Source organism: Podarcis melisellensis (genome assembly GCF_964234715.1).
Source record: "Podarcis melisellensis genome assembly, chromosome: W".
Taxonomy (NCBI): Eukaryota; Metazoa; Chordata; class Lepidosauria; order Squamata; family Lacertidae; genus Podarcis; species Podarcis melisellensis.
In genome coordinates, this window is record NC_138535.1 from 11443003 (window position 1) to 11464260 (window position 21258).

Consider the following 21258-nt stretch of genomic DNA (forward strand, 5'->3'; position numbering starts at 1 on the left):
ACTCACCTGGCTCCAAGAGAACACAGGACGATGAGTGTGAGTGAGCAGTCAGGCAGTGAAAAAGGCTCAGGGGCCTGTTTCTTGGAAGTTGCAAATACGAGTGTCCACTTTCTCCTGCCAGGAAACCTGCCAAGCAAAACTGGGTGGAGGCTAGTTTCTTCTGGAAGAGATGTTGCCTTGGCAGACTATCAAGGTCAATTACTGACCAATGAACCAAGAGGGATGATGAACCAAACACACACATACTCCACTAGTGAAAAACATGTAGTGGGTGGGACGAGACCTCCACCCAACCAGGGCTCTTGCTTGACTTATCCACCCACCCTTTGTGGGGTCCTTAATGCAGTCATCCCAGCTAGAGGGCACCAGGTTGGGGGTGGCAGCTTTAAAATGCTGGCCTGGAAAGAGTTCAAAGTGGCCTAGATTGGGAGCTGGATGCTGGACGGCTGGGAATCACCAACCACTCTCTCCCAGGGTGACAGATGGGACAGCTTCCAGGCACTTTTGCTCCACTAGGTGCTGCTGCAGCTCAGCCAGTAGTGGCCTAAAACCCAGCCACAGAAATACACATATATATATACACACACGCCAGCCCTGATTCGTTAGGTGGGCAGACAGCAGGGAATCTCTTCTCCTGTACTGAAGCTCCTAGAACCCACTCTGCCCATAGGTTGGGACTGGCATCTTTAAATAACCCCTGCCAGGCTGCCAGAGAAGATGTGGTGTTTGCCTGTTCCCCAAAATGTGCGGGTAGCTTTTCAGGAACTGCAAGCACCATTCTGCCCTCAGCCCAGAGATGTGCCTCCATCTTGGCCTTTGAGCAGCCACAGCCAACAGCTGAGAGTTGAGGGGGGGGGGGATTGCAGCCATGCTCTATGAGCAGAGGATGGTGATGGTTACGCAAAGAGCAAGGAGGTAGTGCATATCCCGGGGTGGCCTACACAGCACTCCAAAAGAATCATTGATCCCACCCCACCCCTGGCAACCCAGTGTGCAAGGTTGAGGGGGAAGAAGCGGGCACATGATGGGAGTGACACTGTCCCCATGTGGGGCTATCCGCTGTGGAAAAGACGGATGCGCTGGACGATGTCCTTGCGGCACAGCGGGCAGGTGCTCAGGGCCTCGGAGCAGGTCTGGCAGCAGCAGGCATGGCCGCAAGTCAGGAATACCACCTGGGCCTGGGGGAAAGAGAAGAAGAAGAGGAAGAGGCAAATGCTAGGACCACAGCTCTTACCAACAGCAGGGCCTCCTCGCCACCTGCCCCTTGCACACATGTTGTCAGAGATCGGGGTTTTATTCCAAAGCATTTTGATCCTGCGCTTCATCCTCACCACCATACCTGCACAAAAAAGCCTGCCAGAGCATCTGACAAACAAAACAGTTTCTTCTCTCAGGTTTGACATCTAAGACATAACACACAAGGAAAAAGGGATGGGAAGGAGGAGGAAAAAAGCAAGTTCAGGCACAAGATAAGAACATCAGCAGAGGATCCCTGTTGAATCAGGCCTTGAGAAACTTCACAGATTAGGATTGATGGGTTTTAGGAAGGCCTTCTATAGCTGTGGCATAGAGATGGAGTAGCATTCCATCGTTTCATGCTAATTCCCTGATGCCTCTGAGGATCACTGACTCTGCCTGGCATGCAGGTTAAGCTTTCAAAGCTCCTGGGTGGCAGTCAACCTACCTCTCGCTCCTTGCAGATCACACACTCACAGCGGTGCTCTTCTGGTGCTTGGGCACAAGGAGCCATGGCAGTGGGGGCCTCTCTACTGGTCCCCGGAGCAGCAAGCTCTGCCTCTTCTGCAGGCTTCAGCAACTCTGCAAGCAATTGGAAGGAGCTGGTCACTGAGAACAAGCAATTTTATGCAGAGTGGATGCTTTGCTGATGAGCTGGGCTGAAAGGGAGTGGAAGAATGCCCCCCCCCAAACAAGCTCATGAGAGATGGCAAGGGGAATGGGGCTTGTGCCAAACCTCAATCCCTGCTCCGACTCTGTGCAAGGCAGCTTATGTCCTTAGGAGCGAGGATCCAGCAAGTTACCTGGGATGGTTTCAGCCACGGCGTGGATCTCTCGGGCCTTCCGGATGATGGAGTGCTGCAGGCCTGTCTCTGTGACCCCCATCTGGAAGAGGACATAAGCAAATGGCAGAGCACAGAAAGGAGCCTTCTGAGCAGCATGGTTCTCTCCCAGGTTTACTTTTATCCATTTCACTGTGTGTGGAACTTCTATATCAGTACAAATTACGGTACAGTCCAGTGAAAGGTGGCGGATGCCCATCAAGACTGGCAGGGCGCCCAAATGGTAGGAGGAGCCAGAGCTCATGCCTGGCAGAGCCAGAGCCAATCGCAGACAGAGTCAACTCATTCTAAAGTTGTCCCCATCCTCCTCCCTGCAAGGGGCAACCCTGAGACTTAAGAGAAGGGTGAAGTTGAGAGGTTGTGCCACCTCCACCCCCTGGACTGGTTGTGAGAAGGTATGCAGGTGGGGGCTGGCTGAGTGAGGGCAGATTGAAGCTGAGGGGGGAGAGCACCCCACGTGCCCAGCCTCCAGTGGTGCGGCCCAGAGGAAAGTTCTGAGGGCTGAAAAGAGAGGCCATAAAGGTAGCATCCAGCCCCTGGACCTGAGGTTCCCCACCCCTGCTCTAAACTTCCCCACGTACCTTGGTCAAGTCACTTGGGACCATGGCACTTAGCATTTTGAGCGACATCCGGTGATGTGCAAAGATGGGAGTATACTGGTCAGCTGACAGGTCTGCCAGGAGCTTCACGAGCTGCCGTTCCAGTCCTTCCTCCTTCAAAGAAAAAGGAGAGCTGTGTTACCAGGTGGCCTCTTGACTGGGAAACCCAGACCCAGGAAGCCTGGAACCTTCCACAGGTGAAAGAGGAGGCCAGAACCATAAGGGGCTGCCAGACCCAGTGAAGCCTTCTCCACCCCAGCACTTCTGCTAGCCAGTCACTTGCAGCTGGAGTGAAAGGGGCTTCTGGTCCAAAAGCCGCTGGTACTGAATCAGCCAGTAGTTCTCTTGCTTTGTCTCACTCTTAGCTTCCAGCTCCCTCTGCAAGGAAGAGAAACAGCCAGCCAGGGTGGTGTAGTGGTTAGGAGTGTCGGACTAGGATCTGGGAGAGACCAGGGTTCAAATGCATGCCTCCCTTGAGCTTCTGGGGGGGGGGGGGAGGTGGGATATACAAGCAAACAAATGATCATCATGTGCAGCTTTTGCTGACTCCAGGAGTGTAGCCTGACACCTGGCCTCCTCCAAAGCACCTCTGAGAGAGGGGCAAAGCCACCAGGTGTGGAAACGGGCAGAAGGCTGAGCCTGTGTGTGTGAGAGAGAGAGAGTGAGAGAGAGAGAGAATCAGCCTGGCTCACAGGTGAATTGTCTCCTTACCAAGATGGCCTGCAGCTCTTCTTCCCACTGCCTCTTCTCCTTCAGCAGCTGCTGCAGCAGGTTTTAGTTTCTGTTTCTCACTGAGCATCTGCTTGCAAGTCACAGGACTGTGTTTACATTCCACAGTCCAGATACTGTTGGATTCTCACAGGAAAGGGAGACGGGATGTGACGTTACTGGTTTCCTGTTTCCTTTGTTCTTTTGTTTTCCTTTGTTCAGTTGCTCTCTGCTTCTCACAGAGAGGAGATGTATATTTCTTTACTCTCTGCATAGCTCAGTAATAAAGCATAGCAATGTAGCACCATACCTGCCTCATCCTTCCGTTGTGGACTTTGTTGTTTTAATGCTCTGCTGGGCTCAAAGGAAGATGAGCCATATCAGCTCGGACGACTGGAGCTGAAATTTCTAATAGCAGGTAGGTGAGGGCTTGCCGCTGCTCTGTGATTGCCTCCTGAAATGCAGCACACAGGCATTAGGAAGCATGCACCATAAGGGCTGTGCAGCAGTGGAAGTGGCTGCCCCCAGAGGAAGCAGCTGGCTCTTCCTCTTAGTGCAAGCCTTCCAAAGCAGAGGCTGCTCCAGCCACCTTTTGGGGGATGCTCAAGCCTGCATCCACAATGGGGAACCATAGGATTCCTGGGATCTGAAGGCAGCCCTCCAGGTGTCTTTACCTGGCCTTTGAGACTCTCCCCAAGCCATGCCCTATTTCCCCAGGTTGCATCTCCCCACCCCAGGATGTGCCCATGAACTGGGATATGATGCTTCTTGCTTGCCTTGATGGAGATAGAGGGAGGGAGGTGTCTGCGTGTGAACCTCTGACTTTTCCTGCTACTCGAATGTAGCATACTGAACAAAGAGTCACACCAGTTGCTCCAACCACTTTTGCCTCTGGACCCACCCACCACTGGCATGGGGCCCCTGGAAGGCTGCCCATGAAGCAGTGCTGCTGTAAAATGTTCCCCACCTAGAAGGCTGCGTTCAAACATCGTCCTAGCTCTAGGGTTTGAAGTTCGACCTGGACCATCCTGGATGCACCCTCCCCCCATCTCTATATTCCACTGCCTGCTCCCCAACCTCCAGATGCAACACAGATTCAAAGGAGCTAAGCTGGGTCACAAAAGCGCCAGAGGTTCCCTCACCCTCATACAGAACCTTCTGTTTGAGGTTTGTTTAAAGCAGGTGGGGAGGCAATTTGTTGTGGCCCTCCAGATGTTGCTGAACTGCAACTTCGCGCAGCCCCAGCAGCCAGCATGGTTTCCAGCCAGGAGGAGATGGGAGCTGCAGTCCACCAACTTCGGGGGAGGGGAGGCAAAGGTTTCTCCTTTGCCTGGTTTACAACAAGGATGGCTAATGCAGAGTCCCCCAAATGGTTTTTGGCTACTCCCAAATTCTCTGCCCTCACTTGGGTGGATGGAAGCTGAAATTCTGCATCACTCCATTTGTTCTGCTAGCCACAGGGCAAAGAGTTGCTCAGTTTGAAACTGGGTCTTCCCGCCGCGGCGAAGGTGGGGACCCGCTAGAAATCCCAGGTGGAGGAAGCCTGGGAATGTGGTGTTCGGCAGGGCACCAGGAGCGCCTCCCCTACTCGCGGGGAACCCCATTTTGGGGCTCCAGAGCGAAGTGGGGTGAGCGGCGTGGTGCTGTGAACTGATTGCTACTTTCACGGAGGGAAGCCGCATAGCCATTGCCGGAGAGCGCTGACTTTTTCCTGTCGACAATTGGACTCTAAACAAGTACCCGTGAGTAGAAACAGAAAATTGGATCAAGAAACATCCTAATTTGGCACTGAAGCGGGAAGGTTCAAAACAGGAAGTCCGCCTTCCGCTTTTTGTAAATAGACTGAAGCAAAAACCTTGTAAGCTAATAGCCTGGAAAGTTGTTTGTAAAGGTCGAAATTTCCTTCATCTATAACCACTAAAAAAAAACCCTTGGAAGCAGGAGAAAGGGGGGGGGATTTGACTGTTTAAGCCTGCAGGAGAGGGAGTAAAGAAAAATAAGTTTCCACCGTCTCAAACCTGGGAACGGGGTGTCAGAGACAGAAATTGTTGGAGACGTCCATTGACTGTGAATGGAACATTTTGACAGATAGCTAAAAAAGAGAAACAAACTGATTCCAATGTTGCCTTCTGCATTCTAAAGAAACAAAATATTTGAAAATTGAAAGTAACTTTCTTTTGTTGGACATGCTTTAAAAAGATGGATACAAATAGAAATTGTCTCCTCTAGAGGGAGCTTGTCAAATTGTTGCTGCAGTTTACTTGGCGACTTTACAGCTGTGAGATTAAGATCATGCGACCAGTCTTTTGACCTTGAATAAAAATGTGTTGGGAGGAAGTTTTGGTGCTTGCTTTTTGCAAGACAAATGCTTTGCTGGAGCAGTTGCATGAGAAGATGGATTTGATGAATGAGAAGTTGGATTTGATGACTGCTGCAGTTAGTGAATGTGGACAAACAGGGAATACTGACACAGAAATCATACAGGGACCAACTCAGGAAACTGGTTTGACTGGGCAAGTGCAAGGGCAGATGATAATGGAGGAGGTTGTGGCTGCACCTCAAGCAATACAAATGGAGAGATCTGAAGCCCTGCAGGAGCATAAGCCGCTGTTTTGGAAGATTGAATTTGGAGTGGGCCAGGGGGAGCCTGGAGCTGAGGAGGCTCTTAACTTTGGAGGGACTTTGAAATATGCTGTTAAATATTTTTTGGATTATATTGATGACTGTGGGAAATGGGCTGATCTGATGAGGGGAGATGGAAACAATTATGGGCTGGAATCCCCCAGAGACCTACTCCTCATTGAGAAAGGAAAGAAATCAAGAAAGAGACCAACAAAAGACAAGGAAAAGTGCAAGTATAAACAAGAAGAAGAAGATCTGCAGAAGGGGCATGGAAGAGATTTAAGAGCCTTGGACATAAGACTACCAGGTTGATGGACTAGATGGAATGGACAGTAAGGACTGACATAACCCGAGACCAGGAAGAAAATTGGAAGAAAGTCTATAAAGAAAAAAATTTATTTTGGGAATTAGTGTAAAATTAATGAATATTAGGGAAAATGTTGGAATGAAACTGTCTGGCTTTAGTAGAAATGATATAAGGAGTTATGTATAAATAAGCATTAAGTTTTAAGTTTTAAGGTATTTTACGGTAAGATAAGGTTAAATAAAGTAAGGCAAATTGAATAACAGAATATGGTGAAAGATGGAAAGGATTTGCTGAGTTAATTAATAGGTTAGATTGTCAAGATAAATTATTCAATAATAATTGAAAAAGAGGGAAAGAATTTGCTGAAATAATTAATTAAGCTAGAATACAAAAAGGGAGGTGTGAGGAGGTCAAGGAAACAAGCAGATGAAAGATAAGATATGTAATATGGGATTTGTATTTTTCTTTTTTGATGTTGTTGTGTTGTTGTATTGGTTTTATGTATCTTTTTTCTTCTTTTTTTCTTTTTTCTTTTTCTTCTCTTTTTTGTAATTTTGAAAATTCTTAATAAATATATATATATATTTTTTAAAGTTGCTCAGTTTGCTCAGCTCCTGCCCTGGCTTCAGAGATTTCAGCAGGCTTTGACCCCCCCCCCCCCACTTTCGAGCATCTTTCTGAAACCCTGAAATCCAGAACCTTGCTTGGATTTCCCCAAAGCCACTTCCGGCCTGCCCAGGAGGTGGGGTTGCGGGCTTCACGCCCACCCCACATGAGAGCAGGGGAATCCCGGCCGGGCCAGCCCCCCCCCCCCCAGCCAGCCATTCACTGGCTGTTGGGGGGGGGCGTGGTTTGCCCTATTTAGAGCCAGCACGGAGGGGGCTCGCCCTCTTTTCGCCGGCTCGCCCTCACGTTTGTTTCCCCGCATATCAGCTGTTCCTGCTTGTCGGAGATCTTATCTGCCTTGCCTGGAGCGTTCCTGCCTTGCTTCTTTGTTGCCTTTGTTCTTGAGCTGCAGGGCACCTCGTGGAATATGCTGTAGCTTCACAGAAAAAGCTCCCTTTCCTTTACAGGGAATTTCCAGCATTCGCTGCTGGTGTTGCTTGATTTCTAAACTGCTTGATTTTCAGGAGTTGTTATCTCTAGTTTTGTGGGGCTTTTCTCCTTCTTGGGGTTTCCCCCTTTGCGCTCCATTCCAGCTGCTGCAGTTTAACACCGGAGCTGTAATTGAGCTAAAATCACTGTGTGTGTGTGTTTGTGTGCTTTCCTTCCAGCATCTCTTTCAAGTCTACAGTTTTACAGGGAGCTCTGTGTGTTTCAGTGCAAGTTCCCTGCCCTCAGGAGCTTGCTGCTGCATGCCCCCTTCAGAGGAATTTATTCAGCTTTGTGGAGCTTTTTCTGGTGATCCGTTGCCTGCCCTCGACTGCTGACTGCCTGTTCCGCAAGGAGCTCAAGGAAGAACGTTTGGCTCCTCTTTGTTATTTCCACGGAGGACGCAGCGCACCCATCCAATCAGGTTTTGCTGTTGGGGCTTCAGGTTTTAGCTAAGGGTTTGTGCAGGGGAGCGCGGTGCAACTAGGCTGAACAGCAGCTGTGGGAGGAGAGCGGGCTGCATTTTGTGCCGGTTGTGTTTCATGTTACTGCCAGGGTGAGGGACAGAATTTCTTGTTAAATAATCATTTCAGCAGCATTCTTGAGGGGGGGAGTTCTACAGGCTGTTTTATTTTCGCGCGGAAGTTTAGACTTGGAAAGCGTCAGAAGCAGCTGCGCCGTTGCTGGGCAACCAGCGCGCCCCGGCTGCCATTTCATCCGCCCACGTGGCCTTCTGGGCGGCCGCCATTTTACTATAGGCATTCCACATGGGAAGTTATTTTACAAACCCTCCCTTTTAAGTCTAACCGGCGAGAAAACCAGGGGAATAATTAACGTTCATAAGGGGTATGTGGGGAATGCCTGCAGGTTTTGCTCTTGAGGCTGCGGAATTTTTTCAGTGTTAAAGGGCTAGCGTTAAGTGTTTCCGCATGTTCATTGTCGCTAGGCAACGGGAATGCATTACGGCCGCCATTTTGATTGCCCATGTGGCCTTGCGGCGGCAGCCATTTTAGGAGAGGCAAAACCACGTGGGAGCTATCTCCTTTTTGAGTGCCCCTCACTTTCTCCTTGGTTTTAAATTCAAAAGCAATACAAACAATACAAACAAAGGAAATAAACATAAGCAATATAAACAAAGGATGAAAGCGCCATTGTGGACATGTTATTCTTATGTGCCAGTATAGTGAAACACTGGTTCTTTTTCCTCTTGCATTATGGGAATTTATTTCTAACATCCTTCGCTTCTATACAGACTTAAAAGCCTGTTTATAATCAAACACGCTTCTCTCCCCTTCACGCACGGCGAAAGCCTGTCCCTGGCACACAGATCCCTGCATTCCATTCCTTGCATACCACACCTTTTTCTACTTAAGTTCACTTTAAGTTCACAATGAGATGTTAATCCTCAATGTATAATTAATTATGTGAGTTTATATTATGATCATCACATTGGTAATTGCTTTAGTCATATTATAATCAATCTTAGTTATAAGTGGATTAAGAGCTTATATACCTGTCTAAGTGCAGCTCTTGCATATTCTCTTTCATGTGCCAAAAATCTATGAAGCTGTGTAAGCCCGCCTTACATACAAATGAGCCAATAAGATTCCAGTTTCTTTGTTTGTATTTGAACCAATCAGCCACTAGCACCTCCGTGGCCATGCTTTGTAACTTTGAATAAAAGGAGATGCTGTGGGGCTAGAGAAGGAGACGCACACACTCTCTCTCTCTCACACTCTTACCACACGCAAGCTCTCTGAAACAAACATCTCTTTGTCTGTTGTTATTTATCAACGCAACATCTGGTGACCCCGACGTGATTCTGAAGAAAGGTAAGTAACCAGATCCCTTTAGAGCCTGCATCCCTCATACTAACCCGACTAGGAAAAGTCTAAAGCGCGCTTAATTCGTTAGTATGGGAGGAGATTTAAGCAAGGTGCAAATGGCTCATGCAAAAGAACTTTACTCGCTCGTAAAGCAAACTGTAGACAAAGTTCAAATTTCTCTAAGAGAGATAGAACAATTATTACAGGAAATAAAATTTCAATATCCGTTATATCCAGACGGAGGCTCACTAGAAATTAGCACATGGGAGAAGATAGGGAAAATCCTTTTCTCCGAGCCACGGGCTCCAATTAACTGCCTACTCACATGGCAAAAATGCGCAAATGCGATTGCAAAGCTAGAATTGTCTTCTCTCTCGGTTTCTTCACTCCTTGCCTCAGCAGACCATCCCCCACCATATCCTAAAGTCCTACCTCCTTTGTCTCCTTCCTCACCCTGCCTAAGTTCCCCCTCCTCCTTTTCTCCGTCTCAGCTTCCTGAAACCCTTCTCCCTCCCTCTGCTGTGCCTGCTGTAAAAGTTATGGCTCAGCCTGCTGTCTCTCCGCCTGCTCTCATCCCCCCTTCCCCCCCCCCCATCGGATCTCTTTCTCCGTCTGCTCTTTCAAAACAGCCTGCTTCCGCCCCCCCCCATCCCCCTTTCCCTCCCTCCTTCACATTCCTCTGGGTCACTCCTTCATGGAGCCGTCCGTGCCGGAATTTTACAGGCCAAACAAACAGGGCTCTTCTCTTTAGAGGAACACTCTGCTTGGCCTGGCCAGCCACCGTCACTCTTCCCCCTTACTTATCAAAACATTCCAGGTACAGCACAGCAACAAGTTTCCCATGAAATGCTCCCATACTCTGTGATGAGAGAATTAAGGAAAGCCATCTCTGATTCAGGTTTAAAATCCACTTTTGTTCTAGGAATGCTAGAAGGGATTTCTACTTCTTACACAATGCCCCCTCAAGATTGGAAAGATTTGATGAGGATGTTATTGTCCCCAGCACAATATGTGGTTTTTGAAAGTGAATTTAAACATGCTGCAGAAGCTTTAGCAGATCCACAGCATACTGCAAGCCAATTGTTCGGTTCATCACCATTTGACGGTATAGTTACTCAAATGCTGCTCTCAGCTTCACATTTCAGTCGCACTGCAACTTGTGTGCAGCGCGCATTTCGTAAGATTCCTATCTCAGGGCAGCCTCTGAGTTCTTTTGTAAATGTTAAGCAGCAACACTCAGAGCCCTACCATCAATTTATAGATAGATTAAAAGAATCAATATCTAGACAGGTGGACAATGAAACAGCCCAGAATGAGTTGATGAAAAAATTGGCTTATGAAAATTCTAATTCTGATTCAAAAAAATTATTGCAGTCTGTTATAACTCGCTCAAAATTTAGTCTTGCGGACATGATACAGGCATGTTCCGAAATTGGGACACATTCTTATACAATGTCATTGCTTGCTACTGCAATCCAGGACTCTGTGAAACAAACAGGTAATTGCTTCGATTGCCAACGCCCTGGTCATTTTGCCAGGCAGTGCACAGCCCCAAAGGGGACTGCACGAAAGGATGTTACTGCAAATGCCACGACCAGACCTTCTAAAAAATGCCCGAAATGTGGAAAAGGCTATCATTGGGCAAATCAATGTAGGTCTCAGGGAAACTTCATTGGGCCCCGACTCTCGGGCCCCAAAGAATAGAGAGTTGTCGGCCTTTAGTTTCTGCTGCTGCAAAAGTTTCTAAAAATATGCCTTCTGAATTTGCTATTGATTTGATTAATCAAGAGACCAAAGACACTGCTTTACCTGGTGAAATCATAATCATGGCCAGCCAAATGGCAGGTCCACTTCCTTCTAATCTCACAGGTTTGATTTTACCTAAATTTTCTGCTGCAAAACAAGGCATTCAAGTCATCCCAGGTGTCCTGCCTCCTGACTATGTGGGCACAATCATGGTTCAATTTTGGAGCCATATGCCCATGCAGTTAACAAAAGGAGAATCTTGGGCACAATTGGTGATGCTGCCTTCTCCACCTGATGTTGTTTCTGCTATTGACACTAATTTGCACAAGCTCTCTTCATCTTTTCCCCCACAGCTTCTAGCTGTGACCCAACGTATTGGAAGTGAAAAACTCCTTCGTAAGTATAAAATTAATGGAAAACTAATAGAGGGTCTAATTGACACTGGCGCTGATGTTTCTGTCATTTCCAGTAAAATTTGGGACCCCACTTGGCCCCTTGAATCTTCTCCTGAAGTGTGGGGCGTGGGAGGTAACCAGACTTCTTGCAAAAGCGCACAGTGGCTGCCTGTTTCTCTGCCTGATAGCTCTGAAGCTATTGCATATATTCAGCCCTGTGTGCTCAAAATCCATCTCAACCTGTGGGGAAGGGATTTATTACAACAATTAGAAGCAACCATTCAAATTAATGAGTAAGTTTGTGCTTCCACTCAGGTGGAAATCCACTGATCCTATATGGGTTCCGCAATGGCCTCTTTCCACAGAGAAATTGACTGCTTTGAGACAATTGGTCCATCAGCAATTATTAGCTGACCATATAGAACCCTCATTTAGCCCTTTTAATACCCCTGTTTTTGTTATTAGAAAGAAAACTGCTGGCTGGAGATTTTTTTCGTGTCTTAATATGAATTCCATGATAATTCTCATTTTCAGTATTTTATTTTTGCCTCTCTCTGCTTCTGCTCTTCCTACTGGTGATTCCACAACACCAAATGTGTGGGAAACGTTTGCAAAAACGCTTAACGTCTCTTCCTTTTGTCTTACTCAGCAAGTAGCCATTGGGGAAATCCTTGGCTCTTGTCTTATTCCTGTTTGCCATGATCCTTTAGACATACAAAATGATACTTGGTTTTTCTCATCCTTACCCAGAAATAGTTCTCTCCGCACCCTTGGTTACACTGTTTATTCTGTTTGGGGTGACCAGGTGCGTAAACGACCACCTTTAGCTATAGACTTGACGACACCTTATGTGGCATCTTACAATGTCACTTGTGCTCGTATGGTGAATTGTACAAAATCCAACTGTGTGAAAATGGGCAAGGATAACTTTAATTGCTCTGATTACGTGAACATCTCTTATGTGTATAAATACACAGAGCTACCTGCAGGTTGGTTTTGGTCGTGTCCTGGCTATACGTTTAATTATATTCCAGCAAACATTAGCCACGGTACACCCTGCTGTTTAAGCCGTTTGTCTATCATATTGTCTGAAAAGCATCATTTCTCCTACTCTCGTTATCGCCGCGATGTTGAATTGTCTGACGATTGTAATGACCTTGTCTCTCTTCCCAGTAGATCTGAATATATCTCTTTAGCCGTCTCTCTTTTAGGAGTTCCTGGTTTGGCTGTACGTAATAGCGCAAATATTAATTCTTTAGCTTGCTCTGCAGCAAAATCCCTGAACTTTACCTCTCAAGCGCTTCATCTTCTCAACACAGAGCAAGCCGAACTTCACAATGGTTTGTTTAAGAACAGGGCTGCTATAGATTATTTACTCATGCTCCATCATTATGGTTGTGAACAAATCGAAGACATGTGCTGCTTCAATATCACTGACAATTCTAAAGCCGTTCAACGTCAAATTTCTCATCTGCAAAATCTTACCCACCATATTAAACAGGACATTGGATTTTCTGGTTTCTGGGACTCTATTTTTCTGTGGCTCACAGGCTGGATGCCTGGTTTTAATTGGCTTCGTAGTCTTTTTTATTATGGAATAATTATTGTATGTATATTAATTTTGTTTTGTTGCTTTCTTCAATGCATTCCTAGCCTTACAAATCTTTTTTCTTGCCTTTTTTCTCCTCCTCAACCACCTAGTGCACTCCTTGCAGCCTATTATGCGAAATGGCAACGTCACCAGTAAGAAAAAACAAAAACAAAAAGGGGAGATGTGGGTAGGATTATTTTGAGATTCGCTGGCAAACCACTAATCTTGAAGTATTTTTGCCCCATCAACCCTAGCAGTATTATTTCCGGCATTCGATGGCAAACCACTAATCCGGAAGTATTGTTGCTTTATTCACCTAGTTGCCTTATCTCGCTAAGAAGAAAAGAAAGGAGGAGATGTGGACATGTTATTCTTATGTGCCAGTATAGTGAAACACTGGTTCTTTTTCCTCTTGCATTATGGGAATTTATTTCTAACATCCTTCGCTTCTATACAGACTTAAAAGCCTGTTTATAATCAAACACGCTTCTCTCCCCTTCACGCACGGCGAAAGCCTGTCCCTGGCACACAGATCCCTGCATTCCATTCCTTGCATACCACACCTTTTTCTACTTAAGTTCACTTTAAGTTCACAATGAGATGTTAATCCTCAATGTATAATTAATTATGTGAGTTTATATTATGATCATCACATTGGTAATTGCTTTAGTCATATTATAATCAATCTTAGTTATAAGTGGATTAAGAGCTTATATACCTGTCTAAGTGCAGCTCTTGCATATTCTCTTTCATGTACCAAAAGATCTATGAAGCTGTGTAAGCCCGCCTTACATACAAATGAGCCAATAAGATTCCAGTTTCTTTGTTTGTATTTGAACCAATCAGCCACTAGCACCTCCGTGGCCATGCTTTGTAACTTTGAATAAAAGGAGATGCTGTGGGGCTAGAGAAGGAGACGCACACACTCTCTCTCTCTCTCACTCTTACCACACGCAAGCTCTCTGAAACAAACATCTCTTTGTCTGTTGTTATTTATCAACGCAACACGCCATTATTAAAAGAGCGCGCAAGGGGCTGCAGGGAGCCCCTCCTCTTGGTGCATAAGCTTGTATAGAGCTGGCTACAGCGTCTCTGGCTAGGCTGATCTTAGAATTAATATCCTCTAATCAATTTAGTGCTTTTGTTTATACTTACACTCTTAAGAATTTCATTCTGGGAATTTACGAAATGCATTTAAATTAAATTGAAGCATTAGTGCACAGTATATTGGAATTCAAATTATTGCATTCAGCTTGCGGTGCTCTGTGGAGCTGTGTCACTTACTCTCTGTCTAGGCATTAAGTTTTATAATTTGGTATAGTCAACTCATAGTTATAAGGAAAAAGAGATCCGGGTTTTATATCATTTGATTTATTGAAGGGCTTCTTCGCCTGCAATCTCTTGCGAGCTTTGCATACAGGTTTATAGGGAATCTAAAGTAAATAGTTCATGCCTCTTCTACGTTCATCTCTTTCTGGTATTTTATCTGTTAGTTTACAAGTATATATTTAATCTGGCAATTTAATTCATTAGGTTGATTTAGATAATAGTGCTTAAGGGCTCTTGGGAGCTTTGCTTTGCTTATAGGTTTGTTGCATAAGTCAATTTATCATTTTTCACTGCTGTATTGCTGGGTTACAATTTATAATTCTACCTCTAGCTTGCTGCATAGCTGCTTACATTATCAAAGGTTCTCTTCTGTTTATTATAGACTCAGTATTCCTCTAGATACATTGCTTTGAGGTGTGGGCTGGTATTTTGGATTGCTATCCAGTGCAGATAATACTGAGCTACAGTGATATTGTTTGCAGCTAAATACAATTTGTTGGAGATTAGTTAGGCATCTTTGAGTCCTTTAAACTTACCAGCGCAGACAATACTGAACTACCGTGATATCGCTCGCAGCTCACGCATATAATCCAAGCTAGTTGGCATTGATTTTACTGAACCAGGCTAATTAAGGGTATCAAACTATGTCTGCTCAAGAGAACCAGCAAAATGCAGCTATATCTGGGGTGGCACAAGGGAACCAGGAGGGGTCCCAGGCTTTGTAATGCCTGCTGAATCTGGGGGTGGCATAAGGGAACCAAGAGGGGCCTCAGGCCTTCGTAGTGCCTAGTAACCCACAGACTTCGGCACAGTTTTTTCAATGCTTTTTAGACATTCTATAGGCAATATAGGCCTGCAGACCAGGTGGCAGCGGCACCTCTTGCGCTCACCCAAGAATGCATCCCAGATACGCCACCTAACGTTGTGGACCGCCCCGGCACCTCCGCGGCCACCGCGGCAGTGCTGAGAGCAGCCAATGATTCAACAGTGGGTCCTGTGTCCAAGATGGGTCAGGGTAGCCTCCTGTGCCCTGCGACCTGCAGGCCTAGTCAGTGTTTCCTCTGCTTTTGAAACCTTTGACCAACAATTCAGGCCCATGGTCACTGCAGCCTCTTTCGAAATAGTGAGGAGCTCCCTTGCACTTTGGCCTCCTTATTTAGGGTTCCACATTCGGGTAGCAATCCATTTATGCATCCTCACACATAATTACAGTCTACGTGTCCCTGGGTTTCCAATAACAGATCCTCGGGAGGTAGGGCTCATGCTTACAATTATAACCTTTCTGCCTCTCAGTATACCCCAGACTTTCACAGTATTCTACAGGATTCACAACCTCAGCCTTTGCTATAGAAGGGGGCTCCGAAACATCATCGGATGATGAGACGCAGGGGCAACAGGGAGTGTCAGCGGCTGCAGAACAGCACCAGTCTCCAATGATGGGCAAGGGGAAAGAAGTCTAAGTAAGAAGAAGCATTCGGCCAAGAAGAGCAAAAGAAGTAAGCCTTCTGATACCGAGGACGATTCAGAAGAGCTTCCTGCTGCCCACCACCTGCTGCGTTCTGAGCGACCAGAATTACTGGATGGAGCATATGGGTCCCTATGTGGAAAAAGGAAAGTTGGAAAATTTGAAGCTAATCGAGTCCCTAACCACTTTGCTGGGAGTACAACACGGGTGTGTGCCAGGGGCCAAATTGTAAGTATGCGCATGAATGTGAGAAGTGCCTAGGTAACCACCTAGCGTCTTCATGTTTTAAAGGTAAACAGCCCTTTCCGGGCAGCAGGGGGCATTTCCACCAGGGGTCTTGAAAAGCTCACAGACCCGCCAAAAAGAACAGCCTCAAACTGGTATGAATTTGGCCCTTGACTGTGATGTTCTCTTCTGTTAAGCTCTCACGTCTTAGAACCCTTCTCAATAAATACCCTAAAATAGAGGCAGCAAAGTACCCTGGGAAAGAGTTTCCTCTTATGGCTTCAAGATCCTCGTTTCATTACCCCCTAACTTAGGGAACCCCCCCCCCAAACCAGTTTGGGAAATGCCAGCTATTGCAAAATAGAAATTAAAAGAAATTTCTGGCTGGGAGGGTGGCCGGCCCCTTCAGGGAGCTACCTATAGCGGGTTTACTCATTTCACCTTTAGGCATGGTCCCCCCATAGACTCCAGGAGAGTATCCTATGATCCACAACCTACCCTACCCTAGAGGTGGCTCAGTCAATGATGCAATACCACAGAAGCCTTATTCTGTGAAATATGCCTCCTTTGATCAGGCTATAAAGCGTATGCGCAGGCTAATTGCGACATCGAGTTGACTTTCCGTCTCCTGCCAATTCACCCTGAGGAATTTCTATGGCAAGGTTTTTAGATTTGAGGGGGCTTATTCCATAGACAAATCTATGCCGATAGCGTGCTCAGTAGCTTGTGCACTTTGAGTCATTTAGTGCAATTCTGGACTGGGCTCTTCGCTTTAGAACTGGTTCTGAAGGGGTGACCCATTACCTCGATAACTCTTCTCCCCCATCATTAGTAATAGCCCTGAATGCGCTTCTACTTTAGAGGCTTTCACCTGAGGAGCTTGGCGTACCTTTGGTGGCGGACAAACGGAGGGTCCAGTTTTGACCATAACCTATTTTGGATATTGAATTGGACACAATTGCACAGACATCCCACCTACCAAGGGAGAGGCTAGCAGCACTTAAAAATTAATCCTGCAACTTCTTCCCCTCAAGAAGGTCACCCTTGGCCAGTGTAAAGTCACGCTTCGGTCACCTCAACGTTGCATGCTGGGTAGTGTCCCCTGGCCACCCCTTTTGCGGGTGATTGGCTAAGCTGTCAGCGGGACTGCGCGCTCCGCAACACTGAGTGCGCCTCTCTAATTGGTCAAGTCGGACCTGAAGGTTAGTGCATGGAAAAGAACAATGGCATTTGCAGGCTGTACTCAGGAATCACCAGGTATGCTTCTGGGCCGACAATCAAACGGTTGGCAGTGTCCTGTCTAAACAATTTTCGCACTCTCCTAGAGTGGCAAATCTGTCCCAGACCTTTGTCCTTTTGTGCTTAGAATTAAACATTTATTTCTCTACCAAATTTACCCTGGGGTTATCAAGGGCATCACGGATGCACAGGCGCAGCAAATTGCCACAGCCATTCCGGGAGCATCTTTGGAGCCTTGGGATCGTGATGTCCTGAAGGGAGTATTAGCTTCAGGAGCCCCGCCCATGCTTAGATCTTATAAAAAGGCTTGGGTGGACTTTATGGAGTTTCAAGGCAAATTTATAAAATAATAATTATAATAATAGTAAAAAACAAACAAACAACAACAAAAAACTAGGCTTGACACACCGCAAGGCAAATTAAAAAATCCTAGGCTTGACACACCTCCTACCAAGGCTGAAGCTCTGCAATACTTGGTACATTGGAGGGTGCTGGGTCGTGCAGCAAAGACTCTTAAACATCCAGTAGGCCGCAATCTCCTTTTCTGTAAGGTTGTTTAATCCAGAGACCCTGGTGTGGCCTTCTTAGGGTGAAGGGCACTGTAGGGCTGGCGCAGGCTGCAGCCTCCTAAAAGTGATGGTAGAAGGCCCTTAACTTATGACATTCTATGCCAATTCTTAAATAAATAAATAAAAGTAAAATAATAATATTAATAATAATAAAAACATTAAAAAAAATTAAGAAGTATCTATTGGTCCGAGGACAAGGCCCAGTTATTTACAGCTGCATACTCGCTATGCGAAGTGGTTTGTAAGGGTCAACCAGATTCCGCTGCCCAAGGTAGTTTGAGAGACCTGACCTTGTTCAGATCCAATTTAGTCCTGCATGTCTAATGTTCCAAAACCGATCAGCAGTAAAGGACACTAAACAATTCATGTACGTGAGACCAATCGTCTCAGGTCCATTCCTCAAACATTGGGATGGCTCCGGCCTGGCACGGCATCAGTCCATGCGCGTTATGCGAGGGGCGATTGCTGCCTGCGGTTTACCCTCAGCGGTTTACCCACCACAGCAGTGCATTTGGAACTCTCATCTGAAAGGATGAAGGACTTGGGGGCAGTGGAAGTCTGATGCATTAAGGGAAGTCTGATGCATATAAAGGATATATTCGTAAGTCCTTGTGATTGTTCACAGTATACCTGACCTGGCTTTGTTACCTTCTTTTGCTTTCAGGTGACGTTGTGATGCATATTTGGAGTATAGGCCCTGCACCGTCCACTGGGATAGAAACTATGCCATTAACGGGGACCTAGGGTGCAGGAGCTATGAGGGCGCGCATCTGGATAATCGGGCATAGCATGGTGCATTGGGCCAGGGTCCGCGCCATCAATTCCGGTCTCGGGCCACACCTTAGCTACATCAATATATCTTGGATCTCTCAAAGGGGAATGCGCTGGGCCGAAATGTTGCCCGCTATTAGGGCCAGAGTGACAGCGGAGGGCCCCCCAGATGTTTGGTTATCCAATTAGGCGAAAAGAGTTAGCTTATAGAAAGGCAGTCGACTTGATGTGGCACATCTTTAGTGACTTTGAGGCCTCTTACCCAAACGTCACTACTATTTTATTTGGGCCTCGTGGATGGAGAGGCAGGTTTGGAGAGATGGCAGGTGCCCGAGAGCCATAAATGGGGCGGTGGTGCGTAGAGTGGCAGCCCTGGGTGGGAGTGTCATTGACCACCCGGGCATATGTGTGAGGCCCTCTACCGGTTTGATGGCGTGCATCTTTCGGATGCGGGAAATGATATTTGGCTGATGGCGTGCATCTCTCGGATGCTGGAAATGATATTTGGCTGATGGATATGGCAAAGGGGATAAGGGATTGGTTTCAGGCATGAGAGTATTGGCGGCGAGCGATTGCTCGTGTGGCGGTAGGCATTGGTAAGAAGGGGTTAAGAGGATGTGGGGGGGGGGAGGAACGCCATCACCTCCCCCCAGCGAGTGAAGGGTGGTCCGTTAAAGGACCCCGGGGGCGTGGCCCTGTCCGAAGCCTATGGAGGTGTGGGCCAAAGGCACGCCCCAGAGCGGTGACCTAGTCGACGTGCCTTGGCAGGAGTCTCCCCCGATTTAAGGTTAACCCTTCCCCGTGTCTCCAGCAAATGGGCTGGAGCCGGATAGTCGTTAGGACCAATGCCTAAGCCAATGCCTCTCATTCCTGAATTCAATAAAGTTGTGGCCTAATTCGCCCAATTAACTTTAAATTTGGTGTCTCGTGTCTTTATTTATCCTGGCGGGGGGTGGGAACTCGCCACGCAACCCACCACTTTTCCCCACCTTGTAAAATAAAAGCAGGGATACTAATTGTGATTAATACACTCTATCCTCCGCTGGCTGAGGAGAGCAAATGGAGAGGATGGGATGCTCTTTGGGGATGCTGCTTTTGGAGTGGAGATTTGAGAACAACCAAACACACACACACACACACACACACACACACACACCAAGCAAAACCAGCAAAAAAAGGGGGGATTCAAATTTAAAAATGTGGAATGCTCAGCAGATCTCAACCCCTTTTTCCTGCCAGCCCACCTACCACTTCCCCCTCTGAACACTACAGCAGGCTATTCCTAAGGTTCCCCAGGTCTTCAAAAGCAGTAGCGTTTGCAGCGTGTGCTAAATGAAGCCCCAGGAGGCAGGAACCAGGGAATCCCCCATCCCATCCCCCCAAATTCCTGCCTCGAGCACCAAGACACCTCAGAAAGCAGAAGGAAGAGCAGGGCGGGAAGAACGTGAACCAAGGGAGAGGTCCAAAAGAGGGTGACGTACATGCAGCACCTCTGTGTCCAACTGCTGCCTCTTTAACTCCAGCTGGGTCAGCTGCAGTAACTCTGTCTCTATTAACTTAATCTAGGCAGAAAATGAAACAAAGAGGGGAGGGGGAGGTTTGTTTGGTTTTTACTTGCATCGGGAAGGACTCCACTCTCTGCTGTTCGCACCTTGGTCCTATAACTGCATTGCTGTGGTTTCTAGCACTCATTCGGCCCAAGGAGAGTTAAGCTGAGCACCTGGAGGTCTCTCCCACAGCACCCCCCTTGCCTGTCACTGGTGTGGGGCCAAGAGGGGTTTCATTCTGGGGGAGTCCTCATGGTGACCAGCTGGACGCTGTGGTGTGCAAACTGCAAGTGGGATCCTCAAGAACAGCCTTCACCCACCTGAAATCCTCCAGATGCTTTGGACCACAACTCTCATCAACCCTAGCCAAAGATGTGGGGATAAACAAAGCCGGCCACAAAGAGTCTTTGGAAATGCAGCTTGTCCCTTACCACTGGTCATGCTGGCTGATGGGAACTGGAGTCCAGCAACAGCTGAAGGGTCACAGGTTGCCCCAGCCTTGAGATAAAAACACCCACACACACCCACTTCACTCTAGAAGTGGAGGTAGCTTAGGAACATAGGAAGCGTCCTTATCCAAGCCAAACCATTGGGTCAATGTAGCTCAGGATTGTCTACACTGACTGGCAGCCATTCTGCAGGGCTGTAGGCGAATAGTCTTTTCTCAGCCCTACCTGGAAATGCTGTTGGGGATTGAACTTGGGACCTTCTGCATGCAAAGCAGGTGCTCTGCCACTCTGCTATGGCTCTTCCCACTAGTTAGCTGGCCAGCCTAGGATCACTCGAGAGCAACTGAGCATCCAGGAGGCTTCTGAGAGAAACTGGATGCTTGTTATGTTAAGTTGTGGGTGAACATATCAGACGACACAGCGATTCTTCCAAAGCAGCTCTTTATTTGTAAGCTGGAACAGAACAGAACTGAGGAGCTCAGTCAGCCTGCTTATATAGAGCCCCCAGAACAATGTAACTGTTGCAACTTTCTAAAACTATCCAATCACTGAACGTCACTTTCGATCCTTCATTTGCATAACTATCTTCAGTATCCCCCTGCTGGCCCAGGGTGAGAACTTCAGTACATAACATGTTACAGTTCAGCAAAACCACCAGAGAACAGGGAAGACCACAAACACCAGCACCTCTCAGGAAACC

At 47.1% G+C, this 21258-nt stretch overlaps 2 protein-coding genes and 2 long non-coding RNA genes across 5 annotated transcripts in view; 2 read left to right on the forward strand and 2 right to left on the reverse strand.

Moving 5' to 3' along the window:
• Positions 1-883: 883 nt before the first annotated feature.
• Positions 884-3444, reverse strand: LOC309361164 (E3 ubiquitin-protein ligase LRSAM1-like). Its single transcript, XM_081896133.1, has 6 exons — positions 3389-3444; positions 2957-3055; positions 2660-2791; positions 2040-2121; positions 1685-1818; positions 884-1178 (listed from the first exon to the last, which is right to left on the reverse strand). Exons 3-6 carry the CDS (start codon positions 2705-2707, stop codon positions 1053-1055), a joined length of 390 nt encoding a protein of 129 aa, XP_081752259.1. The 5' UTR covers positions 2708-2791; positions 2957-3055; positions 3389-3444; the 3' UTR covers positions 884-1052.
• The window catches only part of LOC309361217 (E3 ubiquitin-protein ligase LRSAM1-like), a gene marked incomplete at its 3' end in the record, with an annotated part of 42848 nt that continues 22642 nt past the window's right edge, over positions 1053-21258 (reverse strand). Inside the window, exons 7-13 of the mRNA XM_081896148.1 lie at positions 20044-20124; positions 3780-3839; positions 2957-3055; positions 2660-2791; positions 2040-2121; positions 1685-1818; positions 1053-1178 (exon numbers count right to left, since the gene is read on the reverse strand). Coding sequence (XP_081752274.1) covers positions 1053-1178; positions 1685-1818; positions 2040-2121; positions 2660-2791; positions 2957-3055; positions 3780-3839; positions 20044-20124 — 714 coding nt within the window. The remainder of the gene's footprint in view (positions 1179-1684; positions 1819-2039; positions 2122-2659; positions 2792-2956; positions 3056-3779; positions 3840-20043; positions 20125-21258) is intronic.
• On the forward strand, positions 8565-13713 carry LOC309361167. Of its 2 annotated transcripts, none has more exons than XR_014164358.1 (3): positions 8565-9238; positions 11332-11378; positions 12030-13713. It is a non-coding gene; the product is annotated as an uncharacterized lncRNA (long non-coding RNA). The 2 variants fall into 2 exon arrangements; XR_014164359.1 differs by having other exon boundaries at positions 11332-11374; positions 12023-13713.
• LOC309361188 lies at positions 18901-19478 on the forward strand. The gene is made up of 2 exons (XR_014164379.1): positions 18901-19318; positions 19350-19478. It is a non-coding gene; the product is annotated as an uncharacterized lncRNA (long non-coding RNA).

What these genes read in the sequence shown, in the direction of transcription:
- LOC309361164 (XM_081896133.1), bottom strand. Translation starts at nt 2,707, where the DNA reads ATGTCGCTCAAAATGCTAAGTGCCATGGTCCCAAGTGACTTGACCAAG. An exon ending in TCCCAAGTGACTTGACCAAG is followed by an intron (nt 2,122 to 2,659) that starts GTACGTGGGGAA and finishes GTCCTCTTCCAG; the next exon opens with ATGGGGGTCACAGAGACAGG. An exon ending in TGATCTGCAAGGAGCGAGAG is followed by an intron (nt 1,179 to 1,684) that starts GTAGGTTGACTG and finishes TCTTTCCCCCAG; the next exon opens with GCCCAGGTGGTATTCCTGAC.